The sequence below is a fragment of the Lactuca serriola genome, chromosome 7 (assembly GCF_051521515.1).
Source record: "Lactuca serriola cultivar US96UC23 chromosome 7, Lser_US96UC23_V15, whole genome shotgun sequence".
Classification (NCBI taxonomy): domain Eukaryota; kingdom Viridiplantae; phylum Streptophyta; class Magnoliopsida; order Asterales; family Asteraceae; genus Lactuca; species Lactuca serriola.
This window is the reverse complement of record NC_136414.1, coordinates 138,343,131-138,364,781: the sequence shown is the minus strand read 5'-3', so window position 1 is coordinate 138,364,781 and position 21,651 is coordinate 138,343,131. Positions and strand designations below refer to the sequence as shown.

Sequence of the window (21,651 nt, the reverse complement as noted above, 5' to 3'; positions counted from 1 at the left end):
AACATCCTATCTACTATGTAAGTAAAAGTCTCCTGGATCCTAAAACCAGGTACTCTCACCTCGAAAATTAATTCTCGCCTTAGTAATTGCTTCTACTAAATTAAGACATTATTTCGAAACACATACTATACATGTAAAAACTAATTATCCTATTAAGAATGTCATGAGAAAGCTAGAAATGTCAGGAAGGATGGAAAAATAGTCGGTGAAGTTAAGCATGTTCGACATCAGATATAAACCAAGATCCGCCATAAAGTCACAAGCATTATCAGACTTTGTGGCTGACTTTAGTGATAATCTCAAAACGAAGTAGACATGGAAGCCAAGCAACTCCTAGAAGATGAACACTTGGGAAAATGGACACTGTTCACAGATGGAGCTTCAAATCAAAAAGGAACAGGGCTAGGGATCATACTAAAGTTGCCACAGGGGGACATCCTAGCCCAGGCAGTCAGTTGCGAATTCAACATTACCAACAACGAAGCAAAATACGAAGAACTCATCATGGGACAACAATTGGCTAAGGATCTTCATATCAGGGATCTTCAGGTATTTTTTGATTCTTTATTACTAACCAATCACTTCAATGGATCTTATGTGGTGAAAGATGAAAGATTAGCACTATATATGGAAATCCTCAAAAAATTAGCTTCCGATTTTGAAAACTTTAGCCTGACCCAAGTTCCTAGAGAAGAAAACATAGAAGCAGACACATTAGCCAACTTAGGATCCTCTCTTAGGATCCCATAGGAAACAAAGATTCCTATAAGCTATATAATAACCCCAGCCATAGAAACCCTTTTCGACGAATCCAATGATCCTTAACAACCAACATCCGTAGCAGCTATTCAAGATCTTGACTCTCAGATCCCTGATTGCAGGGACCTCGACGAACAGGATCATCAAGGAAGTCCACGGTCATGGACACAACCCATTATGGAGTATCTCCAAAATGGCACGATCCCACCAAAAGAAAAAAGCGAAAGAGCATTCAGAACAAGAGTCTCAAGATTCGTGATAATCCAAGATAAACTATATAAAAAGTCTATGACAGGTCCGTACCTTAGATGCCTGGAAGATCCTGAAGCTTACAGAAGTCTTGAAAGACGTACATGAAGGAGACTGTGGGAATCACGTTGGGGGTAGATCCTTATGCTCCAAGATACTACTAGCAAACCATGAAGAGAGATTATTTTCTACATGCTCAAAATGTGATGTTTGTCAAAGACATAGCAACATCCTGCATCAACCGACAGAACCTCTACATCCTATTATCTCTCCATGGCCATTCATGAAATGGGGAACGGATATAGTGGGAAAATTACCGATAGCCCAGGAGGAAAAGTCTTCATGCTAGTGATAACTGATTACTTCTTGAAGTGGATCAAAGCTGTAGCCTTCATTCAGGTAAGAGACAAAGAGGTAGTCTCGTTTATTAAACATAATATCTTAACCAGGTTTGGGATCCCAACTGAAATAATATGCGACAATAGATCCCAATTCATAAGCAAAAGGACAAGAGACTTTTGCAAAAGTTAGGGAATCAAAATGATAATGTCCACTCCTGTTCATCACCAAGCTAATGGTCAAGCATAATCTAGCAAAAAGATCATATTAAACAACTTGAAGAAAAGGCTAGACAAAAAGGAGGGAAGATGGACAGAAGAACTTCCTTTCATCTTATGGGAAGACATGACTACTTCCAAAGTAGCCACAAGTCAAACCCTCTACTCTTTGGTGTTTGGGATAGAAGCAGTGATCCCTACCGAAGTAGTGATCCTGACGACAAGATACTTGCTGCAAGATCTAGAGAATAACGACAAGATCCTAGCATAGGATCTTGACACTATTGACGAACTCAAAGATCTTGCCAAAATACGCATTGCTGCTCATCAACAAAGGATCACCAAGGCTTACAATAAGAACATAAAAGTCAGAAGGTTTCAAATAAGAGACTTGGTATTAAGGAAAACATTCCAAAACACCAAGGATCCCAATGCAGGTAAATTAGCTCCTAAATGGGAAGGACGATATCTCATAGATGCTGAAGCCGGAAAAGGAGCATATTGGCTAGGAACACTCGAAGGAGACGTTCTGCCAAGATCCTGGAATGTTATACACCTCAAAGCATACTACATGTAAGTAAGGTCGATTAATCCTAAAAAAAACCAAGGTACACGTGTTCCTTACCTTGAACTTTTCATCATTACTTACTTTCTCCTCGATTACTTTAATAACTTAAACATCCTAGGGGTGTTTGCTAGACTAACGCCCACCCCTAGCTAACGTTTTCTATGAAAAACAACGTACAACTAAGCAATGATCCTCGAGGTTGAAGATCTTGAAATATAAGGATCCTCCGGATACTAAAATATAGCGATCTTCGAGGATGAAGATCCTGAAATATAAGGATCCTCCGGATCCTAAAATATAGGGATCCTCGAGGATGAAAGATCCTGAAACATAAGGATCTTGACTCATGAAGATCTCGGCATCTTAACACTTGAGAAACTCCGTTATATCAACGGTGTAGTCTTTAAACTATCATATATATAAGCTTGAGACTGATCATCTCTCCTACTCTTAAGGGTAGTTAATCCCCTCTAAGGTTTAAAGAGTTAATTATCTCTTTCACACGAAATAAGGTTTATACACCTTGCTTGAATGCTCCATATCTAACTGTGGGATACAGATAAGGGTATCATTTCACGGTCTAGTGGCTTGGCAACCCTCTTATCCTTGAACATAAGTTGAGATTCTTAAGGTTTATAACATTATTCTCATGTTATCCAGAAATCCTACCCCAGTGATTACTTAAGGTTTATAACATTTTCATGTTATTAAAAATTAGAATCTTGCCCCAGAAACTACATGAGGTCTATAACATCTTCATGTTATCGCACGTTAGGAATTTTCCCTAGAGAATACATTCGAATCATAACATTTTCATGTTATCATAAGTAAGGATCTTTCTCATAAATTATATCACAAGTTGGGATCCTCCCCAGTGTATAAAATTAATGTGTTATCTATTGAACCTATGGTGTTACGCCATAATTTTGTCAAAATCTATAACCTAAACATGTTATTCTAAGGAGGGATTTCCCCTTTATGATCTAGGATCCTCATCTTTAAGGATCCTCGTCCCTATGGATCCTCATCGTTAAGGATCCTCATTGATACTAATTGGTAAAGAGCCTCATTATCAGAAGACAACAATAAACCAAAGTTCTTTCCTAAGTTGAGACTTATCCTCAGTAAATTCCAAGGTTGAAGAACTTACAAAGCTTAAGAAAAAACTTGGAGATAATCAGGTTCCATCTATCCTTATTCTCAAAATAACTCTAGATAAAGTTTAAGGATCCTGAATTTTCCAGGGTCCTAAACTAAAATCGTCTGATTACTTAGATTCATATATGCTAGCAATGATTCACTAAGAAAATTATTTTTCAGGATTGTTTGGATGAACTAAGTTTTTCAGGATCATAATTAATTAAGGATCCTAACGTCATAACAGTCACGGAGAGAGATTAGAAGAAAGATATGAAAGGAAACATAGAAGAAAAATCAACCATTATAATAAAAAGGCCTATAGCCTTACAAGAGTCATGTGTACTACCCTAATCACCTAAAAGGCATAGACCTTAGCTTGGTCATCATCGGCCTACTTCTCCTCCCCTCTGTTCAACTGAAAAACAGGATCCTGGTTGGCAGGCTTACTAGTCATTTTGGCCAGTGCCTCGCGCCAACCATTCACGTCCCAGGAGCCTGCATTCTCAAGATCCTCCACAAGACGGATCTTGGCTTCCCAAACAGCCACCGCAGCGCTGACCTTCCCATTAGAGATCACTTCCTCCATCTCATGCACGTGCAACTCCTCCTTATCAGCCTTCTCCTTGCTAAGAAGATCCACTCTCCTTAGTAGATCCTCTTTGGTTGCTTTCCACATCTTCTCCTATCCCTGTAGGGCTTTTTCAACCCTCTCCGCTTGGATCCTTAGATCAGCGAAAACATGATCAGAGACCTATGACAAAGATGTAGTGAGTCAGCAAAAAAACAAAACGAACAATAAAACGAGAATAGAATCAACACTTACATCTTGGGATAAAAAGACCAACTTTTGGAGCGCTTCCTCAGCTCCAAGGCTCTCCAAAGATAAACCTGTGGACTCAGGAATTTTCCTTTTCTGGGATCCTGGGGTCTTCACTGTCAAGTCAATAGTTGATCTTTTAGGAGGGAGAGAAGTCGAACTCTTCTCCTTCTTCATCACTAGCTGGTCCTTCGACATGGTTGTGTCAAGATCAGCAAGAGTGAAGCGAGGACTCAAGCGAGTGGCTTTGGATCCCATATAAATACATAACAAAGGATCATTAAAATGTTCACCAAAAACATAAAGAACTAAGGATCCTTACATGTCGACATAAGGTCAGTGGCGGAAGAGCTTTCCTACAGGATGGTTTGATCGAATCGGAAGGATCTCTCAACTTTAGAGAAGGCCAAGAACTTCTCAATCTTCTCTTTAGAGTCCTCAACAACGGGAACAAGCTCCTCGAATTTGAAAGCTGCTAAGAAGCAAACAAAATAAGAATATGTGAATTCCAGGATCCTTATATTAATATTAAAGAATCCTACCCTTTTTGACCTAAGTATCTAGCAGAAGATCCCCATTGGGAACAGATTCACGTCTCACAAAGAGGTATCTTTCTTTCCAAGCTCCATCATTGTGCTTGGTTTTCAAGACTAGAGGAGATCTGTGGGTTTTGACCTTGAGGAGGAAACGAGAATTCCCAAAGGTTGTGAGGTCGTATACGCAGGCCAATTCAGAAAGGCCTATATCAAGGCCTTTTGATTGATTTACCTGGTTGATCCAATGTGGGATCCTCCAGACAATTGGCATGTCCTGGATATTCGAAATCTTAGTCACCCTTAAGAATTCAGAGACAATACCAGGAAAAGGATATCGCAAACCCATATAGAAGGGGTACTCAGGAAAGCACACCAAAGTAGGAGAGACGAAGTCGGGCTAAATGAGAGGATCGAAGGGCCTTAAAACAACCTCGGTAGGAAGGGCTCCATTAAGTCTTAAAGACTCAATATCATCGTCGTCAAAGGAACATGTCTCCTCATAAGAGAGGATCCATCGATCGATGAAGTCATCGTCAGGAAGGGCCAAGATGTTCTTGTGGGAAACAACCATTTTTCGAACCATGGCGAAAAAAATGAAAACATGGAAGAAAAAGAAATAGTTACCTTCTAACCGCCGATAATCGCAAGATAGCACAGGAAAAGCAAAGAAAAACAAATAAGAGATTGAGGGATTGAATACATCTATTTATATTGAGGAATTAAGGATGATTTGACTGTTAACGGCTAGTTATCTACCCGTTGGATTTCAAATTTACCTAGCAGGTAAGGGTTAATTTTGAAAAATTGCTCTTCTCTCTCCTTTTATCTCTTTATTTCAAGTTCTTCCTTCAATATTTACGAAACTAACTCTTATATTTTCAGGAATAACTTAGGGGCAATTGTTAGGGCCAGGATCCTCAAAATATTTAGTATCCTAAAATGTCCAGGATCCTCAGCTACCTCAGGATCCCGGCTATTACCGTTATTATTTTTATTAATTTTTATAACGGTTATATTTTGTTCATAACTAATACATGCATAGAAGTAGTCAAGGGAAGATCAATTTTCAACGAAAAATCATCTCAACTATGATAAAGACCCGGAATACTTAGTCAAGTAATATTCGTGAAGTTGGTCATAGAGGATCCCAGAAATATCAGACATCTTTTTGGCTAGTTTAGACTATAAATTGACACTTGTATTTCGCACACAACACACTACTTTTTACTCTAAGCTTGCTCTATGAAATTATTCACTTGGTCTTACTAAAGCATTCTCTGTAATCACCATTTTACATTAATAAATGATCAAGGTAGGTGATCATTATCACTTCCCAAGGTTTTGTGCCGGACATCCTAGAAAGGATCAAGGGCTTTCCTTGTAAATCATTATGTCACTCTCTTTTATCAATTGCTATTACACAACTCGAACATCACACCCTCTCATTCAATTTAGTTAATTAATACTTGTGTAATTTTTGACCAAAACACTAAATATATATAACAAAACAATCTATTTCATATAATAAAGTACTAACATTCAAACTAAATCACATTCGATAATTTCATTATACAAAAATATCATGTATACAAAGAATCTCTCTAAATTTTACCTAATCTATGGTGGTGAAGTAGAAAGTGAGTAGTTTGAAAAATTCAAAAAGTTGATCAATCTTGTACACATATCTGCTTAAAATGTGTTCTCCATTTCCTCGTACAACTATGCCTTCAAAAAAGGCAATTTGATTTAAACCAACATATCTTCATTTACCAACCTATATGTAAAAATTTTAGACAAAAATATATAAAATATTACTACGATATATCAATTATGAATATTTAGTAGAACTGTGACAAGACAAACCTGTATGTACTCATGGTGTGTGATGTGTCCTTGCCTCAAAGTGGAATTGAACCCTTCATATATATCTTCAATGATAAGAATAACATGTGATGCCTTTCTTGGTTACAAAAAAAGAGAGAAATAATCGATTACATAGGTCAACGGATAATATCTATGAGCTAATTACATATTTGAATAATAAAAAACACAAGACACTTGTTTCTAAATGATATCTTCATGATTGTTACATAAATTCTTCTAGAATTGAATAACATTCAATATTTTTGTATGATATCTTCAAGATTGTTACCTAAATTCTTGTAGAATTATAGCCACCAACATTTTTATTACAATTTTCATCATGAAATATTAAAATTACAAAGAGAAGAAGATACACACAGTAACCACCTTAAGGTATTCAACACCATCTCCTATGCTTTCTGAATATCAACCATTACAAAATTGGAGGTCACTTGAAAACCTACTTTAAATACCATTGATTTGTTATGTATGTATGTATGTATTTAAGATTTATGGGCTAGATAGTGGTCAAACTTGATCATGTTCAAACATGGAAGACAAGTTTAAGCCTTGAGATAAGATTATCATATCAAATGCATTAAGAGAAAAAGGACATGTATCTTCATCTAATTGTTACTTATCACCAACTCCCTCTTCCTACATACATACTATTAGATCGATAGATTCAATAAGAATAAAATCATGTATGTAAGACGTAATCAGAAAGGACACTCAAACATAAATAACATTTGATTTTCATTAGATATTAAAAGGAATACAATTACATGTTATTGTAGGACTCCTATCAAAAGATACTCTCTACCATCAACACGTTCTCCTTATATATGACATACAAGAGAATAGGTTGAGCTCTTACCAATAAGGTCAGGACGCCTAGGCAAAAAATAGCTATCAACTATAAAAAAACTAACAACTACAACTCTAGGTAATGGCTACGATCACAATCACATCAATACAAAATACACAATCATTTTGAAACACATTTCGTATTATAAAACTCAAATAAAACATAAAATACGATCCTAAAAGTCTCCCCCTTTATATTGAGTTGTGAAATGATTCTTCAGCTATGTTCTTTGAAAACTTCTTTTGCAATTTCCATGAGAACAAGTCTAACCCAGATCCACCATCTGATAACTTCCAATACCCACTTCAATTCTTCTTTGGTATCTGCTTTACACATCTCAGCCCTTGACAAAATAGTATTCAAGCAATTAGAAGTGTAACATTGTTTGCCATCCAAGTACCACATCTCGTTCTGTACTTTTCCTTTTTCAAGAACCTTGTAAGCAATTCGCCAATGTTTTTTCTGAATGAGTCCTTCTCTCAACTCTTCTAATCCTTTAGGTTGATCTTGAGGTTTCACTATGTAGTTTTTCTTCATTCTCTTTAACACTTCAACATCCATCTTGCTTACTTTCATGCAATAATTTCAAATCATATGAGTAATATGCAAAATATGTGAACCAAATTTCAAATCATGTTCTTTAGGATTCCATAAAAGACGACCCAATCATGAGGATTCATGAAAGGAAGATTAGCAAGAGTAACCACAGAGTGATCTTTGTTTTCACCCCTTAAGATTGTGAATCTATAGTTTGGAAATTTTCCAATCTTAACTTCTTCAATCTTTTTGACAGTCATGATCCACTTCAATGACCAGACTTCATACTGAGGATGAGAACGGTTGAGATAAAATGAGAAAATATTCTAGTTTGCAACACTGTTGGATAAAGGAAGTTTGGCCATATGATTGAAACTTCTAAACATAAAGGCCCTTCCATACATTGGTAAGTCCAATTGGCATTCTGCAGTGTTATGACGAACATATGATGAGTTTTGGTTCAAGCCAATATTTCTCAACCTTCTTAATTGCAACATCTTGTATTCTCTTCATTGTCCACTCAGGGCACAAAAGTCTTAGAGTAGCCTTGTTTGCTTCTTTATCCCTCTTTTCAACATAAATTCTATCTAGATTAATCTGCATTTGTCTCATCATCTCAATCTCTTCATCCATTTTCATTTGTTTTTTATTCACAGCTTCAACAGCTTTCAAAACAACCTCTTATGGAACAACAATTTTAATAAAGCTAGATTCCACACCATCTTCATAAAAATTTTGTGTATCAAATACACTATCATCCAATGGTCTCTTCATTGACCTATTCCAATTTGAATCTTTGGTGCATTAGATCCATTAATCAATTTTGGAACAACATAGGAACCTTTGATACAAATGGATTTGGTTTGATCCTTCTCAGGTAGCTTTGTTAAAACAACATTTGCAATCTTATCTCCCCCTTGTTGCGAAGGAGCACTGCTACTCGAAACACCATGCTTGATTTGAATAAAAATTTGAGCCATTTTCGACTCCAAAAGTTGTGATATATAAAAAACATAACGAGGATCCTTAATTTCTACAATCTGAACAAGCCTTTGATTTATTTCAAAATTTATGACTTTTTTCAATATCATCTCTTCTTCTACCTTGGCAAACTCCTTCTTTCTTTGATTTAATTACAATTTCAAAGAGCGAAGCTTTAATTCCTTCTTAGTTAACTTATCAACCAAATCGGTTTAATTATCATAATGGGAAACAAGAGTGTTAATAGAGTTGATAACACCTTGATTATGCACAATATTGGCTAGGATAGTAATAGTATTATATTCCTTTACTTCACTAGCAATGGAATCAACTTTGGATAAAACATTATTGGATGTATTGAGAGCAGTTTAAACTTTAAAAGTAACTTCATCCATTAATTTTGCTTGATCAGCAAATAACCTTCTACTTTCACCAAGAATCATTTTTTAGGTGTTCTCATGGGTGATCATAAGATTTTGAAAATTCGATAGAGAGAATGAATTATCCCTACGAACCAAAGCATTGAGCTTACGATTCAAATTTTGTTAGTCTTTACTTGTAGCAAGAGTAGGAGCAGTTTCATCATCGAGATCACTTTAATCATCTAGCAAAGAAGCATCTAGAAATGGTTTAAAAAAAAGTTTGAAATAACTTTGTAACATGGAAATCATCATTATCATTAGAAACAAGCTCTTCATTCTAAATCGCTGGTGGTGTGGTAGTAATAAAAGTGGTGGTAGTTGTGGTTGATTGAGTAAAGATTGGTGGAGGTAAAGGATTTGAAATTCCAATGGAAGAGGTTGGTGGAGTTTGAACAACTATTTGAATCATAATAGTAGTAGTTGGAATCAATATGGTTGTGGATGGAACTGGTGTTGTAGTAGTTGGTTGATTGAAGGGTGGAACCGTTGGTGATTGTGACTACGATTGGGAAATATTGATAATAGGTTCTTGCATAATATTGTAATAAACCTCATTATTAGTTTGAACAGGAATTGGATTCTCAGCTTGAACAGGAATCAGAGTTGTAGTGGGAACATAATTATTTACTTAAATATTGACATCCTTTGACTTGCATGTATCTTCAAGCATCATGGTATTATCGTTTTGATTATCACTAACCGTAACTTCATCGTCCTCATCAATAATAGACACTTGCTTCTTCGTCTTTCTCTTTGTCTGTCTCTTAGAAGGTTTATTGGAAACAATTTCCTCAATAACTTCCCCTTCGCATTTTCCACCAATACGTTTCAGAGCAACTGTTGACTCCAAAGCGGCTTGCATCGAAGGGACATAGATCTCATACCATGTTTTGGAATTTTCATGTATATCGAAAAACTTCATTTTCTATTGGAACATCCTTAAGCATTATATGGAATCTCTCCAATATGATGAAAATCAATCTCATTAAAAGAAGCAAAAGTAGTAGTATTCAACACATCAAAATTGGCCATCTGAGCATCAAACATCGTAGGAACTTTGAAATGATCACGAGCATTCTTTACCACAATCAACCAAAACCTTGCACACGAAATGTCAGTAATCTTCATTGAAGAAGAAATACCTTGAGTAAATTGAACCCATAGTAATTGACCTAAGTCAATATTCTCTTCAAAATACAATTTATAAAGCAAAGTATGAAATAATTTGTTCGTGTTATCTGAACCAGTGATCTTCTTAGAAATACAACGAAACAAGATTGTAAATAGGGCATTCCATACCAATGGTAACAAACAACTTTTTGAACTTATAGAGCATGATAAAATCATCCTCATTTTCCATTTGATGATAACATTTGATATTCGAAAAAAAAAATTAACCAACTTTGGATTCAAATATTTGTCACCAAATCGTAAACCTAATAACTTGCAAAACACTGATTTACAGATTTGTGTTTTGTGCCCTTGAACCTCAAAATTCATAACATCAGCAAGAATAATAGTAGATAAAGAAACCTCTGAATAGGATGAGGGCTTTCCTTAGGGTTTAATACTTCAACCACACGATCATCGGTTGAATAGAACTAAGATAATTTGATTCTTCAACATCCATAATCAAAATCTGATTAGCTTTCACCACTAAATGTGTTGAATATGCAGATTGATCCATAAAAGAGATATTATCAGTAGATGACTCCATTAGATATTCAGAAAAACACATTGTTGATTAAGAAAAGATGAGAGAATTCTTTATACTATGGCACTTGGATTGTCTAAAAGTGTAAAGAGCTTAATTATGGTTTGAATGAAGTATTTATTGCTGGTTTTTGAGCAGACTAACACTCCTATGGTGCACATGCAACCCTAGAAACCGTGGATCTATGTTTTCTCTAAAATACATGCAAATTTGATTTCCAAGGTTTACAACCTAACCAGTATGTTATGGGGGTACTTGTAATACAAAATTTTAAGTAGAATAACATACCTTTCTTTTGTGGTTGATTTCTTGGAGTTTTAGAGCCTAGCACCAATAATGTGGATGCCTCAAGTGATGTCAAAAATCACCAAAACAAGTTGGAAGCTCTTGAGAGAATAACAACACTATAGAAATCGGCTCACCCTTATGCTCACATACACTAGTGCTAATTCTAGAACCAAGGGCCTCTTTATATATTATGGAGGATTAGCGTAAAACCCTAATACCCATGACTCTTCATTTTACCTAGGATCCATGGGTTAAAATATCCATGGACTATCCATGGATCTCATATACTCTTAGCCCATCCTAAATAAATCTTAGCTCAATCCATATATATAAATAAGAGTTCATATTTAATTACCTCCATTTTGATCACTAAATTAATTCTTGATCAATACTAATTAAATAATTATGACTTCATATTTATAGATTATAACTAATAATATATTAATATATCATAAACATATTATTCTCAAAAGTATATCCATGCAAGTTGTTAGGTGAAGTGCAACCCAAATGGACCATGTCGGGTCGGGTCAAGTTGATACCAAATATAGTTACGGACTTAGACACCTTATCCAACAGTCTCCCACTTGGATAAGTCTGATAACTATAGTTTCAAGTATAACTTCAGGAACCAACCAGCAATCGTAGCTCTTTAAAACTCTGTTGAACTATGAAGCGCCATTTTAGATAAGTGATCATATATTCCTCTGTTCTCAAGATATCAGCCAGAAAAATACATGGAACATGGTCTAACTTATTGTCCAACATTTGTTTCTTGATCTCTGATTTGTTTGACATAGAACTAAATTGAACACATCAATTAGGTTCTAATCAGGCCCGTCACATAAGTCAAAACCAAATCATCAAGGGGCCCATATATCGCTTCTATTGCTAGAAGGAACATGTAAACTTCGACTCATATGCTTGTACTAACTACTTGTTGAATTATGCACAAAAGCACGTTTTATGACATCAAGTTACTGATGCGTTTTCGTACAATCAATGGATAACCAACTCATAGTCAACAACTCATATCTCTAGGTTTGAAGATATATATGATATTACCGTCTCGCAATCACTCGAGATATATTCCATGAAGTGATACAAGGGAGCGTAGGTTTAATCCAATACTCAGATCTTATGAGCACTCATGAATATTGTAGCAACCATTTCTATGTCTAATGCACCTTAGAAAAATCTTACAAGCCAAATTCATGACAGTCTTGATTCATATCTACTTCCGACATATGACCGACTGTGGAGAGTTTAAATAAAATGATTATTCTGGAAGTCAAAACATGCAAAATTGAAACAATAGTAAACGATCAACATAGGATAGTAACACTTTACTCATAATTAAATAACAACTTTTATTTAATCATCAAATTTCAATTACATTTTACAAGTTTCAGAAACCTATCTAATTATTAAAACTAATATCGTCTCTCAGCCCGATGCTTCTCGCATGCTGCAAATGCCTAACCCTAGTCAGTCCCTTCGTGAGGGGATCTGTAGGGTTCTCTTCTGACGATACCCTCTTTTTGCATGAGGAGTCCTTCTTCTATCTTGTGTCTTATGAAGTGGTATTTTCTGTCAATGTGTCTGGATCTATCGTGATCTCTTGGCTCCTTGGCTAAGGCAACCACACTATTGCTGTCACAGAAAATCTCCATAGGCTCTTGTATAATTGGCACAAATCCAAGATCTCCAATGAAGTTCTTCAACCATATCGCCTCCTTCACCGCTTCACTCATTTCTATGTACTCTGATTCACAAGTAGAATCAAGTACTGTCTCCTGCTTGGAACTTTTCCAAGTAATTGCTCCTCCATTTAGGGTAAAGACCCATCCTGACTGAGAGCGGAAATTATCCCTATCAGTCTGAAAGATAGCATCACTATACCCAATCACTCTCAAGTCATCACTCCCACCAAGTGTAAGGGCCCAGTCCTTAGTCCTCCGTAGGTACTTGAGAATATTCTTTACCGCAGTCCAGTGCGTCATGCCAGGATTTCCCTGAAATCTGCTAACCATGCTCAAAGAAAAGGCCACATCAAGGCGAGTACAATTCATAGCATACATGATCGAGCCAATACCGGAAGCATATGGAAATCGACTCATCTCAGCTGTCTCATCCTCTATACTCGGACTCTGAGTCTTACTCAGTTTGGCATTGTGCTGGATCGGCAAGTCCTGTTTCTTGGAATTCTGCATGTTGAATATTTTCAACACCTTATCCAAGTAGGTACTCTGACTAAGTCCAATTAGTCTCATACTCATGTCTCTCAATATCCTTATCCCTAGAATATAGGCAGCTTCTCCAAGGTCCTTCATAGCGAAACACTTCCCAAGCCAGGACTTAACCTCCTGCAAAGTTGGGATGTCATTTCCTATGAGTAGTATATCATCTACATACAGCACCAGAAAGCTAACTATACTCCCACTAGCCCTAACATACACACATGACTCATCTTCGCTCCTCAAAAAGCCAAACTCTTTGACTTTCTCATCGAAGCAAAGATTCCATCTGCGAGATGCTTGTTTTAATCCATAAATGGATTTCTCAAGCTTACACACCCTATTAGAGTACTTTGCAGCGACAAAACCCTCTGGTTGAGCCATGTAAACATCCTCAGCCAACTTTCCATTAAGGAAAGCGGTTTTGGCATCCATTTGCCATATTTCATAATGATGAAATGTAGCTATGGCCAGCAAAACTCTAATAGACTTAATCTTAGCTACTGGTGAAAAGGTCGCATCATAGTCAACTCCCAGAGTTTGAGTAAAGCCCTTTGCCACCAGTCTTGCTTTGTAGGTGTGTACCATCCCATCCATGCGGTCTTCTTTTTGAAGATCCATTTGCACCCAACTGTCTTACGACCTGGTACATTGTCAACCAAGTTCCAAACTTGATTGTCATACATGGACTGAATCCCGTTGTCCATAGCCTCCTTCCATTTAGCAAACTTAGGTCCTACCATGGCTTCCCCGTAATTATTAGGTTCATCCAAATCTATTAGTGTACTATCACTAATAAATGTATCACCTTCAGTGATGATGTCATAACCTTAATAAAAATCAGGTGTGTTCCTAAACCTAGTGGAACGCCTCGGAGGTACGGACTCATCTATCGGCTCAACAGGAGTTTCCTCCTCAGGTTGGTTGATAGTGTTTGAGGTTCGTTCACCACTTGACTCTTTAAGCTCTTCAAGGTCAATTTGCCTCCCACTGTTTCCTTGGCTTATGAATTCTCTCTCACGAAAGACTCCCCTTCTTGCTACAAAGACCACATTTTCACTAGGCCTGTAGAAGAGGTAACCAAAGGATCTTTGTGGATAGTCGATGAAAATACAACTCTCACTTCGATGTTCAAGCTTGTCATGAGACTCGCGCCTCACAAAAGCCTCGTAACCCCAAATCTTGATGTGGTCTATATTGGGAACTTTCCCAGTCCACATCTCGTGAGGTGTTTTGGAAACCTTCTTAGTAGGGACTAGATTGAGGATATGGGCGGCAGTCTCTAAGGCATACCCCCAGAATGAGATTGGTAACGAAGCTCGACTCATCATGGAATGAACCATGTCCAACAAGGTTCGATTGCGCCTCTCGGCAACACCATTCAGCTGTGGTGTCCTAGGAGGTGTTAATTGTGAGACTATCCCACATTCCTTAAGATAGTCAAGGAACTCAATACTAAGATACTCTCCTCCCCGATCGGATCAGAGCATCTTGATATTCCTGCCCAACTGATTCTTGACTTCCTGGTTAAACTCTTTGAACTTTTCAAAGGTTTCTGACTTATGCTTTATTAAGTAGATATATCCATATCTGCTATAATCATTAGTAAAATTCACATAGTACTGATTAGCATCCCTTGTGGCTGATTTGAAGGGTCCACACACATCTGTGTGTATGAGATCCAACAAAACCTCACCCCTCTCACAAGTAACATTGAAGGGTGACTTTGTCATTTTTCCAAGTAAACAAGACTCGCAACTATCATCCAACTTTAGGTCAAATGATTCCAAAACTCTGGCCTTCTGGAGTTGGCCTATGCGCTTCTTGTTAACATGTCCAAGACGACAATGCCCACAAGGATGCTTTATCCAAGCTCATCGAAGAATCGATATGATATACATTACTTCTTAGGTTGTCTACAATCGACACAATTTCATATACACCATCACAAAGGTATTCTTTAAAATAAAACACATCATTATAAAAAGCATCAATAGCACCAATTTTATTATCAAATGAAAATGTGAAACCTTGTTTGTACAAACTATGAAGGTAAATAATATTTCTTGCCATTTCTGATGAGTAACAACATTTATTCAAATCTAAATTTAACCCATTATTAAGCAATAAAGAATAAACTCCAATCTTGGTCATAGGGGATGCTTTCATATTACCCATGATTAGGTTTATCTTCCCGTGCTCCACTTCTTCACTACTTCTTAGGCCCTGCAAATCAGTAAAAATGTGAATACCACAACCTGTATCAAGCACCCAAGAGTTAGTATGCAATGAGTTACCAGACAATATAGTATAAATACCTACATGGGTGGGTTTAACTTTCCCATCCTTCACATCCTGGAAGTATTTGGGGCAGCTTCGCTTCCAGTGCCCCTTTTCGTGACAGTAGAAGCATTGTGTTTCCTTTGAGTTTGAAGAAGGAGGAATGATTTTTTTTGGTCCCACTTTAAGAGGAGCCATCAAGGGCCTTTCCCTTAGTACCCTTTGAAGGGGTCTTCCTCTTCTTCCCCTTTCCTAGCCCAATTGCCAGAACAAGGGTTGTTGTAGGAGTAGGAGTAAAAGTAACAGCGGACTTACCTTTATGGCCACTTTTAGCGGTCCTTAAAAGTCCTTGAAGTTTGCTAAGTGTAACTTCCTCCTTGTTCAAATGATAAGTCATATGAAACTAATCATAACTTGGAGGTAAGGAATGGGGAATGATATTAATCGCCATGTCCTCAGGGAAGTCCACATTAAGCTTTAGCAACCGGTCCATGAACCTTTGCATTTTCTGCAAGTGACCCGTGATGGGTTCACCATCCTTTATCTTGGTTGTTATCACAGAGGAAATGATTTCATACCTCTCCTAACGTACGCTCTGATGGTACCTATCCATCAGATCCAAATGCATCTCATAGGAGTAGAAATCTTCATAGGATTTCTGGAGTTCGGGAGTCAGGGTAGCCAACATGATGTAGGACACTTTGGTAGCATCCCTATGAGGTGTAGTGTACTCCGTAACCTCCTCAATAGTAGCAGTGGACTCATTGATAACCTTAAGCTCCTTATCGAGGACATATTCCTTGTCCTCACAACGGGTAATCATCCTGATGTTTCTAATCCATTCACTGATGTTAGACCCATCAAAAGTGACTTTCCCATACAAGTTCATGAGGGAAAAGGAGCCTATAGGGTTTGAGACAGTAGTAGTGTTGGAAGACATCTGTAATAAAGAAGGACAAGTTTAATTAGATGAAGAAGTCCTTGATAAGTCACCCAAATGAAATATTAAGGCTATAATCCTACAAACTATTTCACAACTTGGAAGAGGGATGTCGTAATCCAAGCTATAAAATATTTGTAAGGTAGGTAAATGATGATTTACCGATTTCCACCATTATAAATGAAATAAATTATTAAGTTTTAATTGGATTTGAAACTCCTAGATCTTTTGAGATACATTGAACTTTCAATGACATGTTTGAATCTCGATTGTGCCCTCTCAAGTTTGTGACTGGGATGTCGAGGATCACAAACAAGGTGTGAATAACCATGCAAATTGACTTGGTACCCTTACTTTTATCACCTAATCGATGTGCCGATTAACCACACGCGTTCCACCGATCTATGATAAAACATAAGTCACCCTTTTTCACTCTTACTAGTCCTAGTTAGTGTGTTGGTTAACCACACACACTCCACTAACGACTTGGTAAGGTACAAAGTGTAATTTCATGGATTAGCACCTATTTCACATTTTCCTAAAGTAACTAAGATTGGGAATTAATAAAGGTTTAGTTACTTTATAATTTCATTATACTTTTAATGAGGATTTAGGTCCTATCCTACCCGTTCGACTAACGACCCTCTACCAGTCCTAGTTAGTGTGTTGGTTAACCACACACGCTCCACTAACGACTTGGTAAGGTACAAAGTGTAATTTCATGGATTAGCACCTATTTCACATTTTCCTAAAGTAACTAAGATTGGTAATTAATAAAGGTTTAGTTACTTTATAATTTCATTATACTTTTAATGAGGATTTAGGTGGGTGAGAGTGGACACCCATTAAGCTGCCATTTTATAGGCAACAATCTTATACCCCCTTATAGACCGGCTTCGTGAATGAGGCCTACTAACGGTAAGACTGACTTATTCTTATACATATATATAATAATTAAACTTTTAATATTATAGAAGTATAAGTGTTGAATTTTAAACTTTTAAAATTCTAAGGTTCAATTTAGATTTAAAGTATTTAATGTGTGAGACTTTTCAAATTCCAAACTTGAGGGCAAGTTTTGAAACTATTCAAGGCTTTTCATTTCATAACTTATGAGTTTTAATGGTCCATTAAAATGCAGACTCTTCATTTAATGTAACCTCTTATTCTTTAATGACACTTTTAAAGAAGTGACTTTTGGTTATCCATAACTTGAGGACAAGTTATGGACTTCATCATTAGCTATTAAGATCAAGAATTATACTACAAGCAAATTACACATAATGCCTATAATCTTCTAAAATTCATAAGAACATAAACATTCATATCAAAATTTCAAGAATCATATTAACACATATAAAACATGGAATTTTGATATTAGCCATTTTAAATGGATTAGCATAAACATTACACCATCTAAAACAAGTTTTAAAACATCAAAACAGTTTGGGGTAATGTTTCTAGTCCATTTCTAGCAGCAAAACTCGAAAAAAATGCATTCTAGGGCTCCTTCTCATCGAGTGAAAGAACCTACTCGACGAATAGGATGAATTTACACATGGACTCGTCGAGTCCCCCCATGGACTCGGCGAGTTCATGCTGCAGAGTGCAGATTTTTGAGCTTTTTCAACAAGTTTGCATCAAGTATCAAGAAAACAAACCTGGCTCTGATACCACTGTTGGATTTTGAGCATACTAACACTCCTATGGTGCACATGCAATCCTAAAAAGTATCTATGTTTTCTCTAAAATACATGCAAATTTGATTTCCAAGGTTTACAACCTAACTAGTATGTTATGGGGTACTTGTAATACAAAACTTTAAGTAAAATAACATTGTAAGTCCCTAATCTGCTCGTGTATCAGTCAGATCCGTTTGATGGTGCGGAATCCCAATCAAACGGATGATGTCAGATAAAGAAAGAAGAGAAGGAGAAGAAGAATATTATGAATCTCTGTATGTATTGATATGAATTAAAGCTCTAGATAGAAAAGATTCACATACATACGCTCCTTATTCTCTCTGGACGTAAACTCTCTTCGTGTTCATCAATCTCTACTCCTCACCCTAATACCTCTATTTATACTAGGGAACAAGGGCCGGAAACAAATGGGCCGTAAATGAGTTTACGGCCGTAAGGTGTTTACGGCCATAAACTCAGCCGTAAACTAGACCATAAATTCACAAATATTACAGAAAAATACAACTGCCTAGAAGAGTAAAGTATAAACCATATTTTGACCCAACAATCTCCCCCTTGGTTTATAGCTTTCTTTTCTTAATGACCCAACAAGCTCCCCCTAAAAAGTAGTTGGCTCTTCTTGTTGATCTTCATTGGGAGCTTTGGCTTCAGCTTTAATCTTCGATTTCTTCACAGCATCAGGATTAACATATGAATCTTCAATGAATGACTTCATCTTGAGCACTTAGGGTTTTCTTCAGAATTTGGCATTGAACGCACATTGGGTGAGAAGGCTTCTTGTACTGATTCTTGAAAGATGGTGCTTTCAGCTTGAGAATCTTCAGAGAGAACTTCAGAGAGAACAAATCTTCTAGATCACTTCAGCAGGTACAAAGATAGCAGCAGACTGATTGAGGAGGCTTCAATGCAATCCGTCACATAATCTTCAGTTGCAGCTTCACCTTGCTTCTGGGGTTGAAGGATTGGATGTTGAAAGAATAATCTTCATTTCTTGCTCCTTCGAATGAGAATTCTTCGATGCTCACGGACGAAGCCTTTGGCTCAGAAATCTTCAACACAAACTCCATGAGTCTTATCTATACCTGAAATCACTTTTCAAGACAAAACAAAACTAAAAGAAAACTTAGCACACAAATTAAAACAGAAACAAAAATATATATTTTTTATTTTTCTGAACAAGAAATAAAATAGAAATAACACTATTTTTGAATTTTTAATTTTCCTGATTTTTGAATTTTTCTGATTTTTTTCATTATTTTTAATTTTTAATCCTCCCCTAATATTTAAATTAGAAGAAACTATGACAAATTTAACAAAAATAAAAATTGATATCTAACTTTAAGAGTGATTTGGGATCAAAGTTGTTAGACAGCCTTTATCCACTTGTCGGTACCTCCCATATTCACATCTTTGTCTGGTCGATCGCCGATATTGTTGTCCACTTAAACACGAAAAATTGTGACAAATTTAGGACATACTATTTGTTACAAGACAAGGTGAACTTAAGTTCCTAGATATTATATCTGATCCTAATTTCTTAGATACTATATCTTAAGGACCATTCAGCTGACGACGACCAGGGATATTGTTGTCCACCTAAATTGAGCAGCGAGATCTATAGACAATCTGTATGAGTTCAATTTTAAGTGTATTGGAACGTGTTTCCCGCTTCCTGATATGCCCCAGCCATCAAGAACTTCCAGAGTACTCCTTACACCGGGTGAGCAGACAACCATTCAGAGAGAGAAGAGATTCAAAATTCTATTGCTAACTACTTCAGAGGGGTTGAGAAGAAGAAGGTTGCATATGCTGTGTACCAGGTCGGATTAGAAGTCGCGCAAAGGAGACATCATATGGCTAACAGATAAGAAGTATTTCACACACACACACACATACACACACACACATATATATATATATATATATATATATATATATATATATATATATATATATATATATATATATATATATATATAGCCTGCAGAGAAATAGAGTTGCATATGTTGTGTACCAGGTCGAATTGCAAGTCACGCAAAGGAGACAACATATGACTAACAGACGGAAAGAAAGAAAATGATATTCTACAGACCTAATTTATTGGAATTTACCAGTCGCCCCATCCAACCGGAATTAAGGACAGAATCCGCACATCGAGGAAAAGTTAAGCCACGGTTCCAAGTACGGGTTCATTTAATGTGACGAGTAGATTCCCATATATATCTCCCTGCTCAACCTATCCGAGCGTCGTATGTTCAGGCTGAATAGATCCAACTAGGTCAAGATTTTGTCAAGTCTATAAATTTCCTAAGTTTAAATCTCCCTAGTCAAGTCCATTTAAAAATTTTCGTGCCTACCGACGCATCAAACCAGAGCATAGACCCTTCAACTTCTGGTACGTTACGCAGACTCAGGTTGCCTGTCATCACTTTATCATATCACTTCCCAGAACATCTCTCTCAAGCAGATTTCATAACCAACATATTTTTGATTTTATGATTTTCTAATGTTTTTTTTAAATTATCTAATTTTTGTTTTGTTTTTATTTCTCCCCCTAAATTTGTGCATAGGAGAGAAATGAAAGTAAATGAGCAAATTTAAACTATCCTAAAACAAAAATTAGTCTTTAAAGCAAATCAGCTTAAGAAAAACTCAGGAGTATAGAGAAGAAAACGCAAACCGTAAGTCACCGATTGAATTTGCATCCAGAAGGTCTGAGAACAGCACACGTAATCTCAGAACATATCCGAAAATTCTTCGTGTTGTTAAGCACTAACCCCTTGAGTGATCCCTTCCTTTCTTCCCTTCCCACAAAAGGACACATACTCTCAATCAAAAGTCTGAATGTTGTATAGTTGAGAGATGTCCCTAATCATATGCCAGGAGCAGCCACTACCAACAAACTGAAGTCTGATGATATGCCTCCATAGCTGCTCCGACACAGAGCGGGATGAGTTGGTCTTTAGAACCCAATCCATTTTGAAACTAGGTCGACCTTTGTCATCAACGCACAATACTCCCTCCCATGACATATCCTGTTTATCACAAACAGAAGATGTAGAAACGTTAGAAGCATTAGGAGATTTGGGAGAGTGAGCCTTTGGAACCCATTTGCAGTTGGGTTTAACCCATTTCTTTTTCGATCCTATGGGTGGCTCAGTACTTGATTTGGAACTTGAAGCCGACTGCCGA

General features: G+C 36.7%; 1 protein-coding gene across 1 annotated transcript; it reads left to right on the top strand.

Moving 5' to 3' along the window:
• The first annotated feature begins 315 nt into the window (after positions 1-315).
• On the top strand, positions 316-750 carry LOC145064389 (uncharacterized). Its single transcript, XM_079011853.1, has one exon. The coding sequence runs from the start codon at positions 316-318 to the stop codon at positions 748-750; it is 435 nt and encodes a 144-aa protein (XP_078867979.1).
• Positions 751-21,651: the final 20,901 nt, after the last annotated feature.

Excerpts from the sequence above, each read along its gene's own strand:
- LOC145064389 (XM_079011853.1), top strand. The coding sequence starts at position 316 with ATGGAAGCCAAGCAACTCCTAGAAGATGAACACTTGGGAAAATGGACA.